This window comes from Catharus ustulatus, chromosome 7 (assembly GCF_009819885.2).
Source record: "Catharus ustulatus isolate bCatUst1 chromosome 7, bCatUst1.pri.v2, whole genome shotgun sequence".
Taxonomy (NCBI): domain Eukaryota; kingdom Metazoa; phylum Chordata; class Aves; order Passeriformes; family Turdidae; genus Catharus; species Catharus ustulatus.
In genome coordinates, this window is record NC_046227.1 from 40,250,510 (window position 1) to 40,270,352 (window position 19,843).

General features: G+C 37.0%; 1 protein-coding gene across 13 annotated transcripts in view; it reads right to left on the reverse strand.

Moving 5' to 3' along the window:
* Window positions 1–965: 965 nt before the first annotated feature.
* BAZ2B (bromodomain adjacent to zinc finger domain 2B) overlaps window positions 966–19,843 on the reverse strand; it is a 108,871-nt gene continuing 89,993 nt past the window's right edge. For 8 of the 13 annotated variants that reach the window (XM_033064111.1, XM_033064115.1, XM_033064112.1 and 5 more), the window contains 13 exons: window positions 17,303–17,546; window positions 15,639–15,701; window positions 14,271–14,415; window positions 11,094–11,755; window positions 10,318–10,594; window positions 10,009–10,164; window positions 9,401–9,561; window positions 8,194–8,504; window positions 7,672–7,807; window positions 5,827–5,973; window positions 4,897–5,159; window positions 3,575–3,718; window positions 966–2,425 (listed from right to left, as the gene is read on the reverse strand). In XM_033064111.1, the coding sequence (XP_032920002.1) occupies window positions 2,272–2,425; window positions 3,575–3,718; window positions 4,897–5,159; window positions 5,827–5,973; window positions 7,672–7,807; window positions 8,194–8,504; window positions 9,401–9,561; window positions 10,009–10,164; window positions 10,318–10,594; window positions 11,094–11,755; window positions 14,271–14,415; window positions 15,639–15,701; window positions 17,303–17,546 (2,863 nt within the window). In that variant the 3' untranslated portion in view covers window positions 966–2,271. The remainder of the gene's footprint in view (window positions 2,426–3,574; window positions 3,719–4,896; window positions 5,160–5,826; window positions 5,974–7,671; window positions 7,808–8,193; window positions 8,505–9,400; window positions 9,562–10,008; window positions 10,165–10,317; window positions 10,595–11,093; window positions 11,756–14,270; window positions 14,416–15,638; window positions 15,702–17,302; window positions 17,547–19,843) is intronic. The other 5 variants (XM_033064117.1, XM_033064116.1, XM_033064110.1 and 2 more) reach the window with 3 other exon arrangements.

Below are 19,843 nucleotides of genomic sequence, written 5' to 3' on the forward strand. Positions count from 1 at the left end.
GATTGTCTTATCCTCATGACTATAGTAGCTGTTGCCACCTTCGCAGCTGTTCAGCTGAATTGGGATACAAGCTGAAAAAATTGCAACTTGTGTTATAGATAGTGTATGTAGTGTAGCTGGTAACCTGACATTTCAGAAAACTAACAGTTCTAGTATTGCAGACAAAGCATTAACCAGTACAGAATCTGGAAAAAAAAATCACTGAAGCACTAGATTTCTCGATTACCTAGCATATTTATAACAAACTTACCATCATAAATTCAAGAGTGATTATTCTTCGTATTGGTAGTACATGTCAGCAAATCTCTTTACTGAAGTCTTCAGAAAGGTCACGAAAAGGAAAGCCATGGAGCAGTCAGTGTGGGAGCTCATGTTAGCACGCCAGACTGTCTTGACATCCAAATGTGATCTTTTTATTCAATAATAACAGATTATTCTAACAGGACTTTGGAATAAAGGAAAACATTACTGAACAAGATATTCTGAGGGGAGCAATGGAAACAGTTAAAAAGCAGGCACTAAGACTCAAACATGGCAGACCTAGTTTAAAAGCAAAAACCAACACCCCTCCCAACATTATTTTGTGAGAGAACTACATGTATTCTGGTTCCACAGTGCGTTTGTAATTCCTGTATTTTCTTCAGTGTGAGAAAGGATTATGATTAATGTCCTTCTACAGCCAAAGAAAGGGGCAAAACCTCACATGCCCAGTGGTTTTCAGAAACATGACCAAACATGTGCATTTCCATGTCTGTAAGGACAGTGATCACCCTGGCACACCTCCGTTATTTACAGGCAGGGAACTGCTCTCTGACTTGACTTGGCAATTCTTCCTTATGAACTACTACTAAAAGCCCTGGAAAACTGAATGTTAAATGCAAGACTCCCAAGATATTATCTAAAAAATACCCCAAACCAAAAAACCTGTATATACAGGACCTGAAGTATTAAAATTGCCAAGAAAATATGGTTTGCAAAAGTCTTTTATTGTATCCGTGCCACACATACTAGTGAAAAATAACACTCCTAAAAAAGGAAAAGAAAGAGAATGCTACCTTTCCACAATATTTCTTTTAAATAAAACTTCAAGTACTCTTACATTAGTACAAAAAAAATTCCAATCTATCTGCCCCTACAGGCCACCACTACACACAGTAGATAAAACACAGTGGTTACAAATGTCTTCTTTCGTTATTAGGTGGCAAGGCAAATGGAGGGAAATGTTTCTATGAAAAAATACTGTGTGCGTAGGAAATTGTCACAATTTTCTTCCACATGGATACAAATGATTATACTTGAATTTGAGGCCGTGGGGGCTTGAAATTATATAACAAAATAGAAAAATGGAAAACTAATATCCCCTACACCCTGTTTTAAAGGCAGGCACTACCAAGATTAAGGAGACTCCACAGTGTTGGTAGAGGATAATTACTGTACAAGCCATAGAGCTATAATTACCTTAAGACTAAAATAAAATGCTACCATCCTCCTAAGGCATAAACAATAATGTCTGCAAACAATATGTACACATCATACATATTTAAAACAAGACTTAATATAAACAATAATGAACAGTATGTACATGTCTCAATTTTTCTTCACTGTCTTGAAATACAATTTAACTACACAAGTGATGCAGCAACATATATATAAATGTACTTGTAACTCTACAGTAAAGTTTAATTTTTAGTGCCTTTACAGCACATCAGTGTAAACAGTTTTACTTGGCTTTGTTTTATATTTTAAAACATTCCTTGTTGTATTTTCAACATTTAAAGCAATTTTCTAGTTCTTCCTTTTCACAGAAAACGAAGATTCTGAATGCCGTATAATCATAAATAATTCATAAAATTAAATACATTCACTAAAAAATAAACTACAAAGTAAAAAAAAAAAGAAAAATAGATATTTATTGAAAGGGAAAAGAGAACCATTTCCCCAAGTAGAGCTCTGGTGGTTGAATATTCAGTGCGTTTTGATAAATTGCTATTGCACTATAACACCCCTTTCTTTGAAATTCTTTGGGTGTGCTTCCCTGTTCTACCTAGTTTGTTAAAACACACAAGCCAATAACCAAGGGGCCATGGTTGCTGTAGGAGTGAAGCCTTTAAAACTAGTATCACAACTCTGTGATATTTTAAAGGAAAACATTAGTTACATATGTGCCTTTTACTTCCATGTAAATACAGTTCACATTGCTGGTCTTATCAGTCCTCATTTAATGGAAAAAAAAAAAAAAAAGAAAAGAAAAAAAAAAGAGTTCTAGTAGCTTCAGCTCACTTTGAAAATTTCTGTCCATTTTTTTTCAAAATACTTCCTCATATTGTGGCCAGCCCTGCCTATGTCAGAATCATCTTCATTGAAAGTTTCACAGTTGTCAAAAACAAGCCTGACATCCAGCGAAAATGCTTCAAGATTAGGGTACCTGAAAGAAGAAAAAAGTGAATGATTTTTGGAACATAGAGAATCAAAAGGGAAAAATATTTCAACTACATGAGAAATTACTTAAGTAAGAATTTAGGTTAGAATTTCTAACAGGAAAATTAACATCAGTGAAAGGAAACACTCTCTTGTAACTGTTTTGTTATTTTCCTCTGAAGTTTTTTAAGGTAGAATTTCATGCCTGTACTGGAAAACAAACTTTTAGAAAACTAGCTTCTCCTTCTTTTCAACAGCTTTCTAGTTAAAATGCTATGGCTATTTTCCATTTATGCATCTATTCTTGGGCTTTGGGTCCTTTCAGAATGTTGGACAGCTGAATTTATCTAAATGAGGAACAAATGGGTACAAAAAAAGGCTGCCCAATAATCCTGTAAAACTGTTTTTACTTTTTATTCTAAACATACCCCTGAATGGCCCAAAGAATGTTCCAATATTCATAGGAATTAATAAAAAATTTTTTAAAAGTTACAAGTCTGCTGATATGAGCACATGGGGAGGGTTTAGATCTCATATTCATGGGAGAAAAAGCCTGAAGACATTAAAAAGTTCCTTTGCTATCCATCCTAGGAAAGTTGCTGTGTGTGGAGCTGGCAGACACTGTAGAGGGTCCCTCTTCATAGATTCATTAGAGCACAGGGATACTAACAGGGAAGTGACACAGAGGCATGTAGTGTGGTCTTCTCTTAAGAATCAGTGCAGTCTAACTGTGGGACTATAAAATTATTAGCCACCATAACAGCAGTGTTACCCACAACAGAGCTGGCAATTCACTCCACAGCCACATCATTTACAGGGACTCTAGTAGCCTAAACCTCTCTCTGACATGCCGTAACACTAAGATGTCTCCAAGAAAAAAAGATGAGGAAAAAAGCACCTTCCTTTTGATTGTTTTGGTGCACTTGACCTGGCAGTTTTATTGCCAGTTCCACACATTCTCCCATCCAACATGCTATTTCACTTGGATATGGCAAAGATAAAAGCTTACAATTTTGAACTTTTATTTTGACTGTAAAAGTAATCACAGATGTGTCAGAGCAGAAGAATATAGTTCAGCTAATTTTAAAAATGTATTGTATTTCAGTGTTTAAATATTTTTTAAATGTAACGTAAAATTTACAACAGGTTTACTTACTGTCCACTGCTTAGCTTGTCTCTAATAGTAGAAAAGTCCATAGGTTTTTTAATAACTTTCTTATAACCAGGAACAAGTTTCAAGTTTACAGGAAGTAAAAAAGGCCAGGCATCTTCATGAGTTTCCAATTCTGAGAGAATCATGCTGAATAAAATAAGGTTTCAAATCAGTGTTTTTAAACTCTTCATACATTCACAGTGCTTTCACTATTACATGAATTCCCTATGAACTGCTAAAATATTCGCTTTACAAAAGAAAAGCAATTTATTCTGCAGCCCTGTGTGAAGATAGGTTCTAAGGATAGTACAGAAGGCAATCTCTCCCGATGATTTACAGCTGTACTGACTACTGAGGAGTGGAAATAGCCTTACCTGCCCAATGAGTTTGGCTGTTATAAAAGAGTGGGCTAGCTGGCTACAAATTACAGTTGGAGCTTAAGACCAAGAGTCTGCTGCAGTTTGGGATAGAGCGTGCTGGCTGTGCTGTGAGGCAGAAAGGATATGCGGTCGTGCAAGGGACAGACAAGGTAAGGAGATGGTGTGTGAGGGACAGACAGGGTAAGGCAGCTGGGAAAGGGACAGCTTGGGGTCGGCCAGTTATGTAGAAGGAAGAAGGGATCTTGCAGAGAGGAAAGAAGGAGTCAGAATTGTGTGGAGCTGCCTGTAAGAAAAGGAGTCGGTACTGTGTGAAGCTGCCTTGAGGGAAGGGGTCAGAGTTGCCAGAAAGAAGGCATGAGAAGTTTTTCAGTAAAGGACTGGCAGTGATTCTAGTCCATCTTGATATAATTATTACATGCCCCATGCAAAGCTGAGAACAATGTAGATGGAGACAGACACCTGAGTAACTAAAATAGCCTTAAGTTCTCTCCAGGCAACCTGTGTGAGATGAAATTCCAATGATCAACATCCCAAAAGAAAACATGATCCTGCAACTTCGACCCTCAATGTAAACCATTTGCAAACCAGCTGCTAATACTGACTTTCCAAGACTGTGATAAGGCTAAACTAAGTCTCATTTGACTGAGCAGCAGTACTACCACAGCAGATGGTTTGTGTATGCCCCTTGGGACACCATGGAGATGGCCTTTGGTAGCCTTCAGAAAGGTGTCAGTGCCACAGCTGCTGGGGCTGGGGGCCAGTGCTCCCAGTCCTGAGAGAAACGTTCCCCCAACAGACACACAATGTGTACACACACACATGATATGTGTATGTATATACACTTGTCAAAGTGTAGCATTCCTGTTCCCCAAAACAGAAGAAAAAGGATTAAGTACCACTTGTTTAAACACGACTTACCCCTAAATTTAGCATCTGACACTTTACCTGCATATAGCCAGGTCCTTGGAGTCTCCATCTCTCTTAGATTTCTTAACAGCAGTGCAATTTTCTTGCTTTGACTGGCTTACACAAACATTTTCATCCATCTTTCTTTTCTTAGGGTCTGTTTTTCCTCTTTTTAAGGCAACGCTTGTAGTTGCGGAGTCTTCATCTTCTGTTTCTCCTGCTAATTTCCTGCTTCTCTTTTGTTCATTGCTTTTTTTACCTTTAATTTGAAGCTTTTTTATCTTTAGAGTTTGACCACTTGCCTACAATAGAAAGAACTGAAATAAGTAATAGAAATTACAGAAACCTCTGTTACCATTGACAGATAGCAATGAAGATCAGAAACAGGAGCAGCAAAACAAATTAAATATTTAGTATTAGAGATTATTCCTTTTTTGGTCTTCTCTGAAGACAAATAAGGCTGCAGAAACTCCTGGTACTTGTGACAATACAAAAGCACCTGACATTCAAATTAGTAAAACAGTACCTTCTAACAACCAAGTTACCATAGTTTTAGAGAAATATTAGTCCATTACTAAATGACTGATATAAACATTAAAAAAAAAAATCACTAAGTTTTTTCTCTGCTTTTTCTTTTAAAACAGACCCTGAGAACCTGTCAACACTTCATGATGAAATTTGAAAGACAAATAATGTATACATTTTAAAACAAATTAAAAATTATGGTTTTGAATTAGCTTGAAAATTCTGTACCTACTTACATTAAAGAGTCCACAGGTCAGAACAAATAAAACCTGTAGCCTTCACTGCCACTAAAATACAAATTAAAAAGAACTACTCATCTCATAATTTAATCTGAGTCCCCCATAAAACATACAGACCACTATTTTCATTGAAAAAAAGCAGTGGTAGACCTGTAACTCTATCACATAGAATAAAGCAGTCCCTTCATCCTGACAGGAGAGTTACCTTTGCTATGCAGGCAGGACAGAACCAGTCCCCATCTGGGATAGTGCTGATCTTGGGTCTGTGGCAGTAGGTGTGACAGCCTTTATCACAACCATCACAAAGGAGCAGCAGTTCCTCATTATCTCCCTTTCGACAAATTTGACAGTACTGCAATTCATGAAAAATGGGTTTAATTCAAGTTTTTATATTTGAAACACATAAATGGCACCTAAATTACCCTTCTTCACACACACAAATTCACTCTCAAAAATACTTTGATTTTACTTCAATCAGAATCACACGATTATATCCATAGAAGAATATACCAAGTATGTATATACTAGGCTACATCTGGCTGCTTGGCTACACGTTGGAAAAGCAGTTCATTTATTGTAAGACAGGTGTCCCTAGAGCACAGAGAAAGACGAGCGCTTTTTGTAATTCATTAATGTCTGTGAGAAGTAAAAGTATACCTATCAAAACCTCTTGGCCCAAACATACGAGCTAAGAAATCTTCTCTTCATTTATGCCCATATTGTATACAGATGTTGCTATTTAATAAAGAACATTTATATTTTACAAGAGTATTTCCACATAATTATCCAAGGGCCACCATGAACAAATTCAGTAAAGCAAAACATATCGTTCCAACGCTTCCTAAAATTCACACAAACTTAAAAATATCTAAAGGACTGTCTATTTTCTTATATATCTGTTGTGTGATTTTGCTAATCAATCTCTTAATTCTAGACATCTTTTTCAGGAACTTAAAAAAATCTCTAAATATTTTCAACAAATACATATGTTTACTGGTATCACAGAATATCCTGAGTTGGAAGGGACCCATGAGGGTCATTGAGTCCACCTCTTAAGTGAACGGCCCATCCAGGGACTGAATCCATGACCCTGGCATTACGAGCACCCTGCTCTAACCAACTGTATTGTAATTAAATGTAGGAAATATTTAAACCAAATTGAGAGAGATATATTTTTCCTGAATAATAAATTACTTCATCTTGAAATGTTCTAATGCCTTTTCAGGTGCTCCTACCAAATTCATAAGCATTTTGGCCTAAAAATACTGATTAAAACTAACTGCTATATAAACTCAAAAGTGCAGCCTGATATTAAAGCTTTTATTTAAATAATCCTTTAATTGCCCAGATGTAATTAGAATCTATATAGGACTGACAGAAATTTTAAAATTAGGAAAAGGACTACAAATGGAAGAATCACTTTTGCCTCCCACTACAGACCACCTGTCATACTTGATCACATCATAGTCACTATTGCTGTAGTAATAAGTTTTGTTTTCAGGAATTTGAGGTACAGAGGTCCATGCAAATTTTGACACACCTCCTTGGCATGCTTTTTTTGTATATGTAGTTGACAGATTGACCTGCTGAGTGTACCAGGAACCAAATATTTCAGTTTGTCTCCTCACACACTTGCCTAATTTGTATGTTCAGATTTGAGAACTCTGTATGCAAAGAAGCTGCATGTTTGGAGCATCTCATCTTTCTGAAAAATGGAATCCTTAATGAAGGATATATGACGTTGAGCTTCCGTAAAAATAGTGTCAGGGGTGAGGTTAGGAACACTCCATTAGAAAGAGGATGTTTCATCAGATGGCGCAAGATGACTTACCTCCATGTCATCATTAAAGAAAAATTGCCATCTTAAGTAATGTAATCATTTACATAATGTAAGCAAGGAACAATCTTTTCCATTAGGCTTCTTCATCTGTGTACAATGTACAGTTTAACTGTGTGAGGTTTTACATGAAGTAATAAGAAATGCATTATTCAACTGAAATTGCCTGAAGTTAGAAAATTGGATAGAGCAAAAAACAGTTTTGATACTTACAACTTTCATAATGGATTTTTCCCATGCTATTGATTTCTGTAGCTGCTGAATGCACAGAGCTACCTGGGCAGCACTGCGGGCTTCTGACAGTGCCCTTCTCCACACCCTTAGCCCTGGAGCAATATCCTCTTCAGTTCTGCATTAAAATACAGGCAAATTAAGTAGGTCACACTCGTGTTTGCCCATGTTTAAATGTGGGACAATCATTATCACACTGAAAGCCAAGCAATGACAAAACGTACACAGCCAATAAGTATAAGGTTTAAGCAACTAAATTTCATGTAGTGCACAGACTGTGGCTACGTGCCTCAAAGCTTAGTCACAACCAGTTAAATGTAAGATAACTTTGCAAGATTATTAACAAACGTAACAAAAAAAATCTTTACAAAGCACCATGCAGAATAACACGATCCATATGGATCACAGACATACAAGAAAGTACATAGATAACAGGCAATAAGAAAATAGGCTCCAATTAGCAAAGAAGCACAATAATTTTTCAAGTTAATCTCAATAACCTACCCGTCACCATCACCACTAATAGATGGTGCAGGAGCAGGGACAGTAACTGTGCCCACATTATCCAGTTTGATCTGAATGGTGGTACTTAAGGGGCTCTTCAGATACCTTCGCTCTATGTTCCGCTCCAAGTCAGCAAGCCTGGTTACAGCTATATCTAGAGGGTTGTCACTCCTCCGCTCTAGAGAGCTGGCACTGCCTTCTCCGCCTCCAGCACAATCTCCATCGTGCTTCTTGTGCAATCTAGTAATTGACTTATGTTCACGATATACCAAGTCGTCTCTCTCTGATGCAGGTTCAGGACACAGCCAACCCTATGTCAATAGAAAGGTTTGGGCATTTATTGGTTGCTGTTAACTCAGTGTGTAAACACAGGAGCTGTTTTATGGAATCAAACTAAGTAATTGAAGTGCTGTTTCCAGTAGATCTTGGTTACTTGTAATCCATCTGTAGAGACATTTTCCAAAATATCCAGAGAACTAAAATAATTAATCAAGAAACAGAAGCATTACCAAACTTTCTGAAGGGACCTTTCTGCAACAGTCTGCATTCTTACCCTCTTGTCGAGTACCCTGTTCTATTGGCTGAATGATCAGAACAGGTCTACCTGTTCTGTAGGCTCAGGAGGCAGCAACAAGACACAGGAAAGTAACACCCATCTCATGCCAAAAACTAGATCCCAAACGCTGCATCCGTACTATAACCAAACATATGCAATTTGACAACCTTACACCCACCTTGGAAAAATTCCAAAATCCAGAGAATTCTTAACTCTATCACACTCATAACCATTACATGTTCTCCATGGCTCTACAATACTCGAGCAAATTATTCTAATGTACTTGTAGGCATTTCTGAAAGCATTAATAGCAACATTCACACAAACAAGGCAGAACTGTGGCAAACCCCCTGAGAGTTAGGCACTTTATGTGAAATACAGTCTCTGCATTCAGAGAAGGTTAACAAAATGTACACAGAACTGCACTGTAGGAGAACACTCTCTGGGAATTGCCATTCTGAGCATCTTCAGCTGAAGACTGAACTGCAATAAAATGTTTCAAACATGAACCTCCAAGATACTGCGCAATGTATTTGTTTCATTTGTAGGCAATTAGGATGGAATAACAAGGCACTTATGACTACACAAAGACTGCTGTCTGCTTTAAATTCTTACCACTTAAACAGACATTTTACTGAAAGTTGGTTTTACCTTAACTTGTAAACTAGCTGATGCAACTCTCCTCTCTAGATCTTCCACCTGCTGAAGAATAGCAAGATCCATCTCCATAGCTTGTTCTTCTACTGACCAGTTTTCCACAACATCCCGAGTTACCTGGTTATCTTCATTTTCATTGATATCAATAATTGCAACTGTATTTGAGAATCACATTTTTATTATTTTCATTAGCATTACAACTGCACTGGTAAATTCAAGCTGATTTACCCGTCACTCCAGTCAAATGCTGAAGAACTGCTGTAGAAATATACTATTCTTAAAATACCCAATATGGACAACCAATTCTGTATGCTTTGAAACTTGCAATTTAAAGACAAGAAGGGGAAGGGAAGTCCAAGTGTCAAAGAGATGGAAAGAGCTTCAGAAGGTTACCAGAGCTCATGAAGGTTACTTATACCACTAGAACTATATATATTAAATGGCATTTCTCTAACTTTCCAGAACAAGCCTGGTGAAAAGGCAACTACAGATAAGGAGACTTTTACCTTTTTTCTCCAACCATTACTTTAACTGTCCTGCTAAACATATCCCAAAGAGCTCCATGCCAGTTGTCATGTGTAACATAAATATCAACTACATACCATCCTTGTTTTTGATGCAGGCCAGAGTGATATAATCCATGTGTTTCTGTATTTGCTTTTGTAAGGCCTTTTCTCTTATTCCCCTGAGATGCAACACTTTAAGCAAAGATTTTAGGTCCTCTGGATCAGTAATCCTCCACCACCCATACTGCATTTCTAAATCAAGACAAACATATAAACACTTCGCAGGTGCTTTTTTTTATGTGATCACACATTATCAGATTAGAAAATAAATAGGCAAATTATTTAAAAAATTGTAACATGATGGGAGGCACTGCAGAAATTATCTTAGTGTTGCGTTACACTTACCTTCTGGTATAGGCTTTGGGCTAGGATAATCTACAGGTTTGGCTACTTCAGCTGCTGTAGAAGGGGTAGAAGATATTCTTTCAGCTTGTAGTGCTGGTGATTCACTTTTACTCGCAGGAACACTAGATGCCAAGAACGAGTTACCATTCACTTCTGATAACCCCAGCCCTGATCCAAGAGCAGGTAAAGGAGATGGAAATGGAACATTTGAAGTAAGAACTCCTGTAGGCCATCCACAAAACTGAAGTCCCATTATAGGTAGTCCTGTCTTCATCTGCTACAGAGCACAACTACCATTACTATAACCAAGAAACCTGAATCATGATTAGGATGCTATTTGTCAAACATCAGAACACAAATATGGCCTTTACTCAATACATCAATTAGTTTCAAAAAACGAATGTAATACTGACATGTAACACTTCTTATTAGGGCCTGGTTAATGGTAAAAAACAATAGGTTCTAAAGGTAGGGTTTGGTGTGTTGCACTTCCACAGATTAGTTTGTATTTACTTGCTTTTCATTTAACACCAGTAGCCAACATCCTAAAAGCCAAACTATTTCCTGAAATACATGCACAAAATATCATACATTGGCTTACTTGAAACATCATAATCTAGTATTATAAAACTTCTGTATTTAGTTACTAACACTTAGGGGAAAAAAAAAGAAATGCAGATATAATGATTGCAGTTCTGTGAAGTAATTTGTATAAACAGACATCCTGCCCAAATAAGCTCTGCAAATTCAAGCCATTCAAAAATTAATTTATTTACCTGCAGTGGTGACAGTGCAAAAGGACTTAATCCCATAGGACTCTGTGCAGAGGTTGAGCCCAGAAGAGGAGATGGAACAGGTGAGGGTGACTTTGATGGTGGTGACTGAGGAGTGAGTGCAAGTGCAGTAGCTGCTGTGTCCACGCGGGTCACTGAGGTGTCATCACAGGGCACCCGTGGCAACAGGCTGAACCACTGCCTGCTCTTCTCACTAAGAGTCTTTAACAACTGATCATTTGCAATTAGTGGAGAACTGTGGAACTTTCCTGTCCCACTGGCATTAGGACTGAAAAGATTATTAGAATCAGATTTCTCGATGGAGCTTTGTGACGCAGGGGATTGCAGACTGCAGAGAGAGTTTTTTGAGTTACTTGGGTAAGATAATGTGCAGCCATTTGCTGCACTGCCATTAGGTTTTGGGGACATAGTGTCAGACTCAGGTGGCATTTTTGCTACCTCTAACAGTTTGCTTAATTTTGAAAATGACCCAGGCTTTTGTAAAAACAGGTTAGTGCTGTCCTTTTCTTTCAGATTTTCCTTTTGCTCACAGTGTGTTGTAGCTAAGCAATGTAATTTTTCTTCTGTTTCAAATTCTTCTTCTTTGATATGAATACTTTCTTCCTTTTTTAACTTTTCTTTTTCTTTTGCAATTTCTTCTAGACCTAAAAAGGTACAAGAAGCACAGATTACCTGTAACAGATCAACTATTTTACAAAGATTTTATAATCATAGTTTGAATTAAAAATGACTTCCTTTTTGGCTCAACACATCCTAGATTCCCATGTCTCTGCTATTGTTAATGAAATCGTTTTCACTTTGCAGCACACTTCGCAGAGGAAACAAGCTTCTAGGCCTACAGATTTAAACACTATTGAACACTCTAGAAAAAACCACCTCAACATGGCCAACACGCTACTGGATTCACACATCTGAAGCAGCTTGCCAGTGTGTGTCTTTGAAATGAACAAATTTTTGCCCGACTTTCTTTTTGCATGCCTCATCCAGAAGCCCCTCTGGTGATATCAAGGGAGTGCAATGTCTACAGCCCTAAGTTTATTTTTGCAACTGATTGTTTCATTAAACACACAGCCAACTACAGAACCAAAATACCTGTTACAAAATCAAATATTTCCCAAATACTGAAATAACATTAAATGTTTTACTTCTTTCAATACAGATCACTAACAACTTTGTCTGCGAAGTTTAATATCCTTTCAAGAGCCACCCAGAATGATTGTAACTCTCCATAAACTAAGCAGACAGCTAGTACCTAAGAAATTGAAAGTACAGCAAGCAGAAGCTGATTTAAAATAAAAAACTTTCTTCAAACTTAGGAGATGAAAAAGATCTGAAGATCTACTTTTAATGAAGGAAAAACTTTTTCTCATGTTTGCACTACTCGTCTTTCTTAACCATTTCTCTTCTGCCCTTATACTGACTGCCAACTCAGACAAAAAGTCTTTAAAAGTATATAAAGAGAACTGTAAGCACAAGGGGAAGGAGGTAGAAAATCCAACTACTTATTTTATGTTAATCAGATACTTCAGTCACAAACAAACACATGGCTTATAGTTCACTGCAGGCACATCTACAAGTATTTACCTGCTCCCAAAAAGCTGTAATTTCTACAAAGAAAACTACATCTCCTCCTATTAAAACTTCAGAATGTGTTCACAGTTATGGTCTGTGTCAAGATATAAACAGTTTAAGTATCAACATAAGCATGAAAATGGCTACAAAAAAGGGACAGAGAAGTACAATTTAAATGGACAGATCATTCAAGACTTTGTGTCTCCTATTTCCAAGGGTTAGGGTTAGGCAATTAGAAACAGATAAACTGTAGAATTTACAGTACAAGAGGGCAAACTAAGAGCTGAGGGGAAGAAGAGGTAGGTGAGAATTTAAGAACACATCTGTTTTCCTTTTCAGGGAGATTAAACTTTCATTAAGACAACATTAAAAAACAAAGGTTTGCCCTACAGCTGTTGGGTAAAACTTCTGTGTGGGTTTGTTTGTGTCCGGTTTTTTAGTATTTAAAGACAGGTAAGTGTATGTAAATTATCTTTTTGTTTACCATTTCCAAAGCGTTTGGGGGTTCATCTGGTTAAAATATAATGAAATGCAGCAAATCAAAGAAATGCAAGCAGCACATTCTGTGTGCAGCTACTTGAGCAAAAGCATTCCTCACACAGAGCACAAGTTAATGTGGAGCAGGAGAAAGAGAGTAAAGTACTTCTTATGCTACCCATTTTAGAAAGATAATTTGATGATCAAGATTACAATTAGGGGAAGTTCTATGGCTTATTTTTGGACCCCAGACCAGGCTCAAATTTCCTACTATCCCATATTGTTACTGTTAAAAAGCTCTCTAGAATGATGCAATTCTCATGAGATCATGCAATTCTGATGTGCATCAGATTTTTTTCTTGTTATTTTGTGAGGGAAACAATGTAATAGAAGTGTGATTTTTGGTTCATCTACGTGAAAATTAAAAACTATTTTCTGTGGCCAAAACAAAGGCTTATGTTTAAAAATTCTAATACCAGTAAAAAAGATTAATACATAATTTCTGCGTATCTCCAATTTAAAATGTGTGAAAAATTCAACCACAGTTAATATACAGCTATCATAACCCAAAACTACATTTTTGTTTTAGCAAAATTATTTCAGCAATTGCCAGTTAAAGAAACATCAATTGGTAAAGTACAGAAAACAAGGTACTTCACTGCATGAAAGTAATGATCATATTTTTGCAAACATCTATCATATCTTCATGCACAGAATAGTCTGTGCATCTGCAGAAAACCTGAGGACGAAAATTTTTTTCTCCATTCTGTGGTCTTCCTAATTTTCATACATAGAGGTCACTGCCATAGGGAAAGGTAAAATAGTTCAGAAAGAGTCAAAAACTTTGGAGGTAGGTAAAAGCATAACATGTAGAAGTATAACTGAAAACTTCCAAAATACCAATCCTCATTTTGAAAGGTATTACCTGATCTTTCATAACCAGGAAGAAATACCAGAGAACCACCTGAGCGGAGAGCTCTACTGGCAGCAGCCTGAGGGCATCTGCCTGAGGGTGAAGACCTTGCTGCACAAAGCCAGTGCCTCTGGAGATGGGCAGCATGTCTTGGCCTTGTGTGTCTCTGAGTGCCACCATCCCTTAATGGCTCTTACCTTCACCACTTTCCATGCCTTCTACAAAAATCCCACCACACTGGGGCAGGATCCAGTACCGGCGCCTGTAACGGTCCTGACCAAACATCATTGAGCGCAAACAGTGCGAAGCTTCAAATAACTTCTTTCTGTATTGGCTTTGTTGCTATTTAGAAAAGGGAGAGCATTATAAATCAGTGGGGGTAAAACAATCTCATTATTACAGAAAACATCTGGCTGACAGACTGAACAGAAGTTCAAGGGTCAGACAAGGAGGCCCTCTCAGAGATTCAGGATAGTGGTGTTGTCTGTGTTGTGATATTCTATTCACAACTGCTGCCTTGATGATTTTACTCACAAAGCTTCCTTTCTTAAAAAAAAAAAATCAATTAAAGCACTCCCTGGCTCAGCCTAGGTTTATCAGTTTTCCTCTAAAAACACACTGCAGTGGCGCGCACCTTGTCTTTTTATCCCTGTCTCTCAAAACGCAGTGGATCAAAGAAAGATTTCATTGCATGAGAACAGCAGAAATCCTAACAATTACATAGCATCAGCAAATGGTAAAGAGCCCTGAAGACAGATGCTAATGGGAGACTAGTAAGATATTTTAACTGTTCATAAAAGAATGACAACAACAATGCACAAAAATAAACTATCTTTGAACATAACAGCTCTTTGAGAGGGCCAACAAGAACTTCAGTTTGTTTATTCAGTTCTTGCTCTGCTAAATTGACACCTGGAGTCAGCTGGAATCCTGGACTGCCAATTTACTGCAAATTAGAACATGAGAAAAACCAACACACAAAGTCTTAAATGACAAATTTTCTAATAGGAAAAATTTTAAAAATTAAAGAAATTAAAATATGAGCCATGGGTACCCCAATTACAGGATTACATCCTTCTCATTTACATTTGTCATCCTATTCTATTGCTGCTTCTTTCAAAATGAGAAGCCCAGACAGCTCTGTACTGGCTTGGGGCACAACTGCAGAAATCAGAATGGAAAGGAGGACATGAGAACCACAATCCATTGTATAACTGAAGCCATTGCTTCTCATGCAAAATTTGTCATCATTTCCTGAGATCAACAAATAGAGATATATGAAGTAGATCTGGATAAAAAAATACATTACTTTTTATTCTCCAATGTGCAAATATATGATCAACTATTATAATTAACTGCCTTCTGAGTGACCTCCACTTAGTGCCACCAGACTGAACTCAGTTCAGGTGTCATGAATCAGAGCATCATTCATACTTTCACAAAACAAGAGTAGATACTGATTTCAATTTATATTAAGTTGGAGCATTGAAAATGATGTTTAATATACTAACTCACGACACCCAGTGATCATGTTTGTATTAGAAAAAAGAGTAATGATCTCTCACCTTTGTCAGTTTTTCAATCTGCTTCTCTAGTTCTTCAACACTTGCTGACTGGTCCCCATCATCCTATAACCACCAAATTTATTTCATAAATCCATAGATAAAATCATACTACTATGTCTTATCATTACTACAGGAAAAAGATATAACAGAAAATGAGAGGAAAATGCTAAAGAGAAAAAAAAAAGAGTTCAAAATGTGCTCTTGTGCAATATATTTCACTAGCAACAACATAACTGAAAAGCAGATATCCCTTGAATCTTTTCACACCACCCCAGATGTGGACAAAGTGAGAAAGCTCATGTTTGCTAAAAACTAGAAGTAACTCAGTTTGTGCACGAATACAACACTACAGAATTTAATCTTACTTTCTATGAAGCTTTTAAGATAGTCAAAATAATTTTGAATGTTTCTCATGCATGAAATAATGGCATCTCTTCAAATCCTATCAGTAAGTCTTTGGTTAGTCCACATTTGCATTTAAAATTATAACTCTGCTACAAAAGTTACAGCATCAATCCTGCTGCTTTTTGACAAAGAATAAGCTCATGATTAAGTCTGTGGTTGCCTTCTTCTTTCCTGTTTAAAAATGAGAGTCTTTTCCATTATGAGAGTCTCAAATTATTTGAAGAAACAGTAGTTTCTTCAATTAGTTGGAGATAACAGTAAGTTTCCAAAAGAATATGGCCCAAATCATCTACACCATAAGATACAGGTCTTGTTATTTCTTGTCTCCATAAAAGTGTACCAGAGTAAAGCATTCTGAAATACTACATCAAATACAAATGAAATGGAACTTCTGGTAGATCAGAAAATTAGTTTCTGAACAGTTACTGGAATTTTGTCAATTAAACGCCCAATGAACCAGCAGAGGAGATTGCACAAGAGGGAAAAGGAATAAGGGATGGACCTGAGATTATAAATCTAAATATTACTCTTTTAAAATTCTGAATTATTTTTAAGAACTTTGGGCTGTCCTCTAAGGTATTCTCTTGAATTCATACAAATTCTAATACTTGAAATAAATCCAGAATAACAGCATAACAGGCTATTCCTATTCTAGAAATTAGCTGGGTTTCTAATTAAGGGTGTATGCAAAGATCTGAGTTCATATAAGTTGGATATAGGCATTGTTCAAGTAGTCTTAAAAACCTTTGAACCTTGCATGAATAGAGAATTTTCTGTTTGCCAGAAAACACCCAGTGCAACACCAAGTGCTTTAAAACATAGTCTTTTCTATTGCTCATGCCTTGTATCAAGTTCCATCCAGTGGAAGCCTGTGCATTTCCATTAAAAATTAGCTCAAAAAAGTAAAAATCTTTCAGTGATACTTCCTGTATTGTATCTGACACTGACAAATGAAATTTATCATACTTTGATCAAATACAGTCAGGCAGTAGCTACCTGAGGGAAGTTGTGAAAAAAATACACAGGAAGATCACTCAAGTTTCGTAACAGAGAATGTTGAATGTACCTTTATTGTTCTGTTTTTTAGTTAACAAAATAATAAAAACTAATAAAAATTTTAAAACCCTGGAGGTAAGTTATTCTTCCCTCCTTTTTATGGCAATGTTTTGGGGAAATAGTGTCATATTACAGAAAAACAGAAGGAAAACAAGTTTTAGCTTATTTGCAAATAATGTTTCACTATACTGACAATTCCCCACCTCATCCTCACAAACTTCTGCCTTCTTTCCTTTTTTATCATCTTTGTCCTCTTCATCCTCATCATCCTCATCTGCCTGATCGTCACTGTCATCATCATCGTCGTCGTCGTAGTCGCTGTCGCCTCCCTTCCGCCGGCGCTTGCGGCCAGGTGTGGGGGCCTCCAAGGAATGGGGCTCCTCGCCTCCATCCCCAGTGCCCACAGCGTCTCTTTTACCAGTTTTCTTGGCATGAATGATTCTAAGCCTTGGGACACATGAGAAAGGGTGAAATGATGGATTATGTCTGTAGCATAAACATACCTCTCTTCTTATGAGATTGAAAGAAAATTATACATTTCAGATTTAAACTAGAGCTTCTGGTCTATCATGATACTGTATTTTCTCAATACTTATTGTCACTAGTCAACAGAAAAACTGAGGTTATAAAACCCTTACAACTCGTGGTTCCATTCTGAATAGACTTTGTTCTCCTAGGTCAATTTTACTGTGCAACTGTTCAGAAGAAATGAAACACAGGACGGATTTTGAGAAGTCAGGAAAGATGATGTAGAAGACAGAACCATTTCAACTTCTTTATGTTTTATTTAATGCAGTTAAGAACATGATGACGAAATACCTGTGTCTGAGCCAGGGAGGAAAAGGCAAAAATCCTCACTTGGAAGTATGAAATTATACACATTGCATGGCAACAGCAAGGTCAGTTTATTTTTTTTTCTTTTTCAGATTTTTAAGAACTTTAAATATTATTTGACTTTTGCCCTTTACCTGAACTTTTTATATATACTTTTTTTTCTGGGGAATTTAGTTACCTCAACTATAAAAGATTACTCAAACTGTCATTTTTCCTTTTATGAAAAAAAAAGGAAACTTACATACCAGTTATTATGGTTGTAGTAGACCTCCTTCTTCTATAAAACCCCTATAAGACAAGATTCCACACAGCAAAAATTACAGTTCCACCTATCAGGGAGCTTGCAGGCAAACATGCTGAACCACAGGAGGTGTAAATAGCCAGGCTGAACCAGTCACTTATCACGCAGACCAAAAACGCAACTGACTTAGAAGAGATTCATAAACGTGTAGAAAAGACAAAGATTTTGTAAGAGATGACTGAAGAAGGTAGGATGGGAAAAGCAGAACGGTAACGACAAACACAATTACCAGGACGTAATTTTTCCTTGTCGCACTCCTCTCTCTTCCCATCCTACAGAACAATATTCCATACAGCAAGTGGCTATAAGTGCAGTGAGTGCTGTCCAAGTACTGGCTCCAGGAATACTGACACATGGACCAGCCTTCTAAAACACTGCTAACCAGAGCCAGTTCTCAACAGCACAGACTGAAATGAAGGTGTCACTGTTCAACTGGGAGTAGCACTTCTTTTAGAAAAAGACTGTTTGCCAAGAAATCATCAAGGGGACTTGAAAACTGTTGGGCTTTCGTTTTTTGGTGCGGTTTTGTTGTTGCTGTTGTTTTGGGCTGGGTTTTTACACACTGGTTAATCCACTGGAGAATTTATAAAGTTTTATACATATATTTTTTCCATATCAAGTGGACATTTACCTGTTTTAGTGATTTAAAATATCTTTACAAAAATCTCAGATCTGCCAGTGAATTTGGAAGCAAGTAACATTTTCATGTATGGTGCAAAAACCCTCACTCTCACTGAGCACCAATACCACTCAAGCTATTAAGTTTTTCAGAAAACAAATTTCCTTTTTACAAAGATAACTTCAAGCCTCTTCACGTGGACTGGAAATTCCTGCCAATACACAGGAAACAACTACCAAAATCACTAGTCAATGACTGGATTGACTGCTTCAGCGCTGGACGATTTTAGATTTTTTAATTTACATACAGCAAGATAATCTTGAAGACAATTCAGTAATAAAGCTGGCAAGTGAATGTTCAATGATCTGCAAACACCTCTTTCACATACCTAAAGGGAATCAGAAGAAACAAAAGAGGCTACTTTTGCTGAAAGCAAAAATAAAGATGCAATGTTGTCAAGCGCTAAAGGAAGCTTGCACCATAGTGCAAAGTACCAAGCATGCAAATGAACCAAAGATGCTCTCCTTTGAACAAAGATGTTCTCCTTCACAAGCAGAAGGTAGCAGCAGTCCCTACTCAAAGTAGTGCAGAAGCAGAAACCAATGCCAGCATAACTTTAAAAATGTTTAAGAAGCATAATCATTTTTCAGTTGCTACCTACACATATGGCTTACAGAGGGAAGAAAACAGTCACTTAGGAAACTGTTCTTTCTCACTTTGAGGTATGGACCAAACCTGCATCTCCAACTGTGAAGAGAATTATGAAGTCCACTGGCCTATAAAAAGAGTAGGTAGCCTATCAGAGAACCAAATGATTGACTTAAGACTGCTCTAATCTGATCTATAATGCTTACTAGATCACAGAAGGAAAATTCACTGTCTGACTTAGTTTTCAAGCCTTCCATGTAATTTTTGCATGTAAGTATTAGGTAGTACCAAAGCAAAGAAATTCTGAACATTGTACTTTCAATATACTTCTAATATACTTCA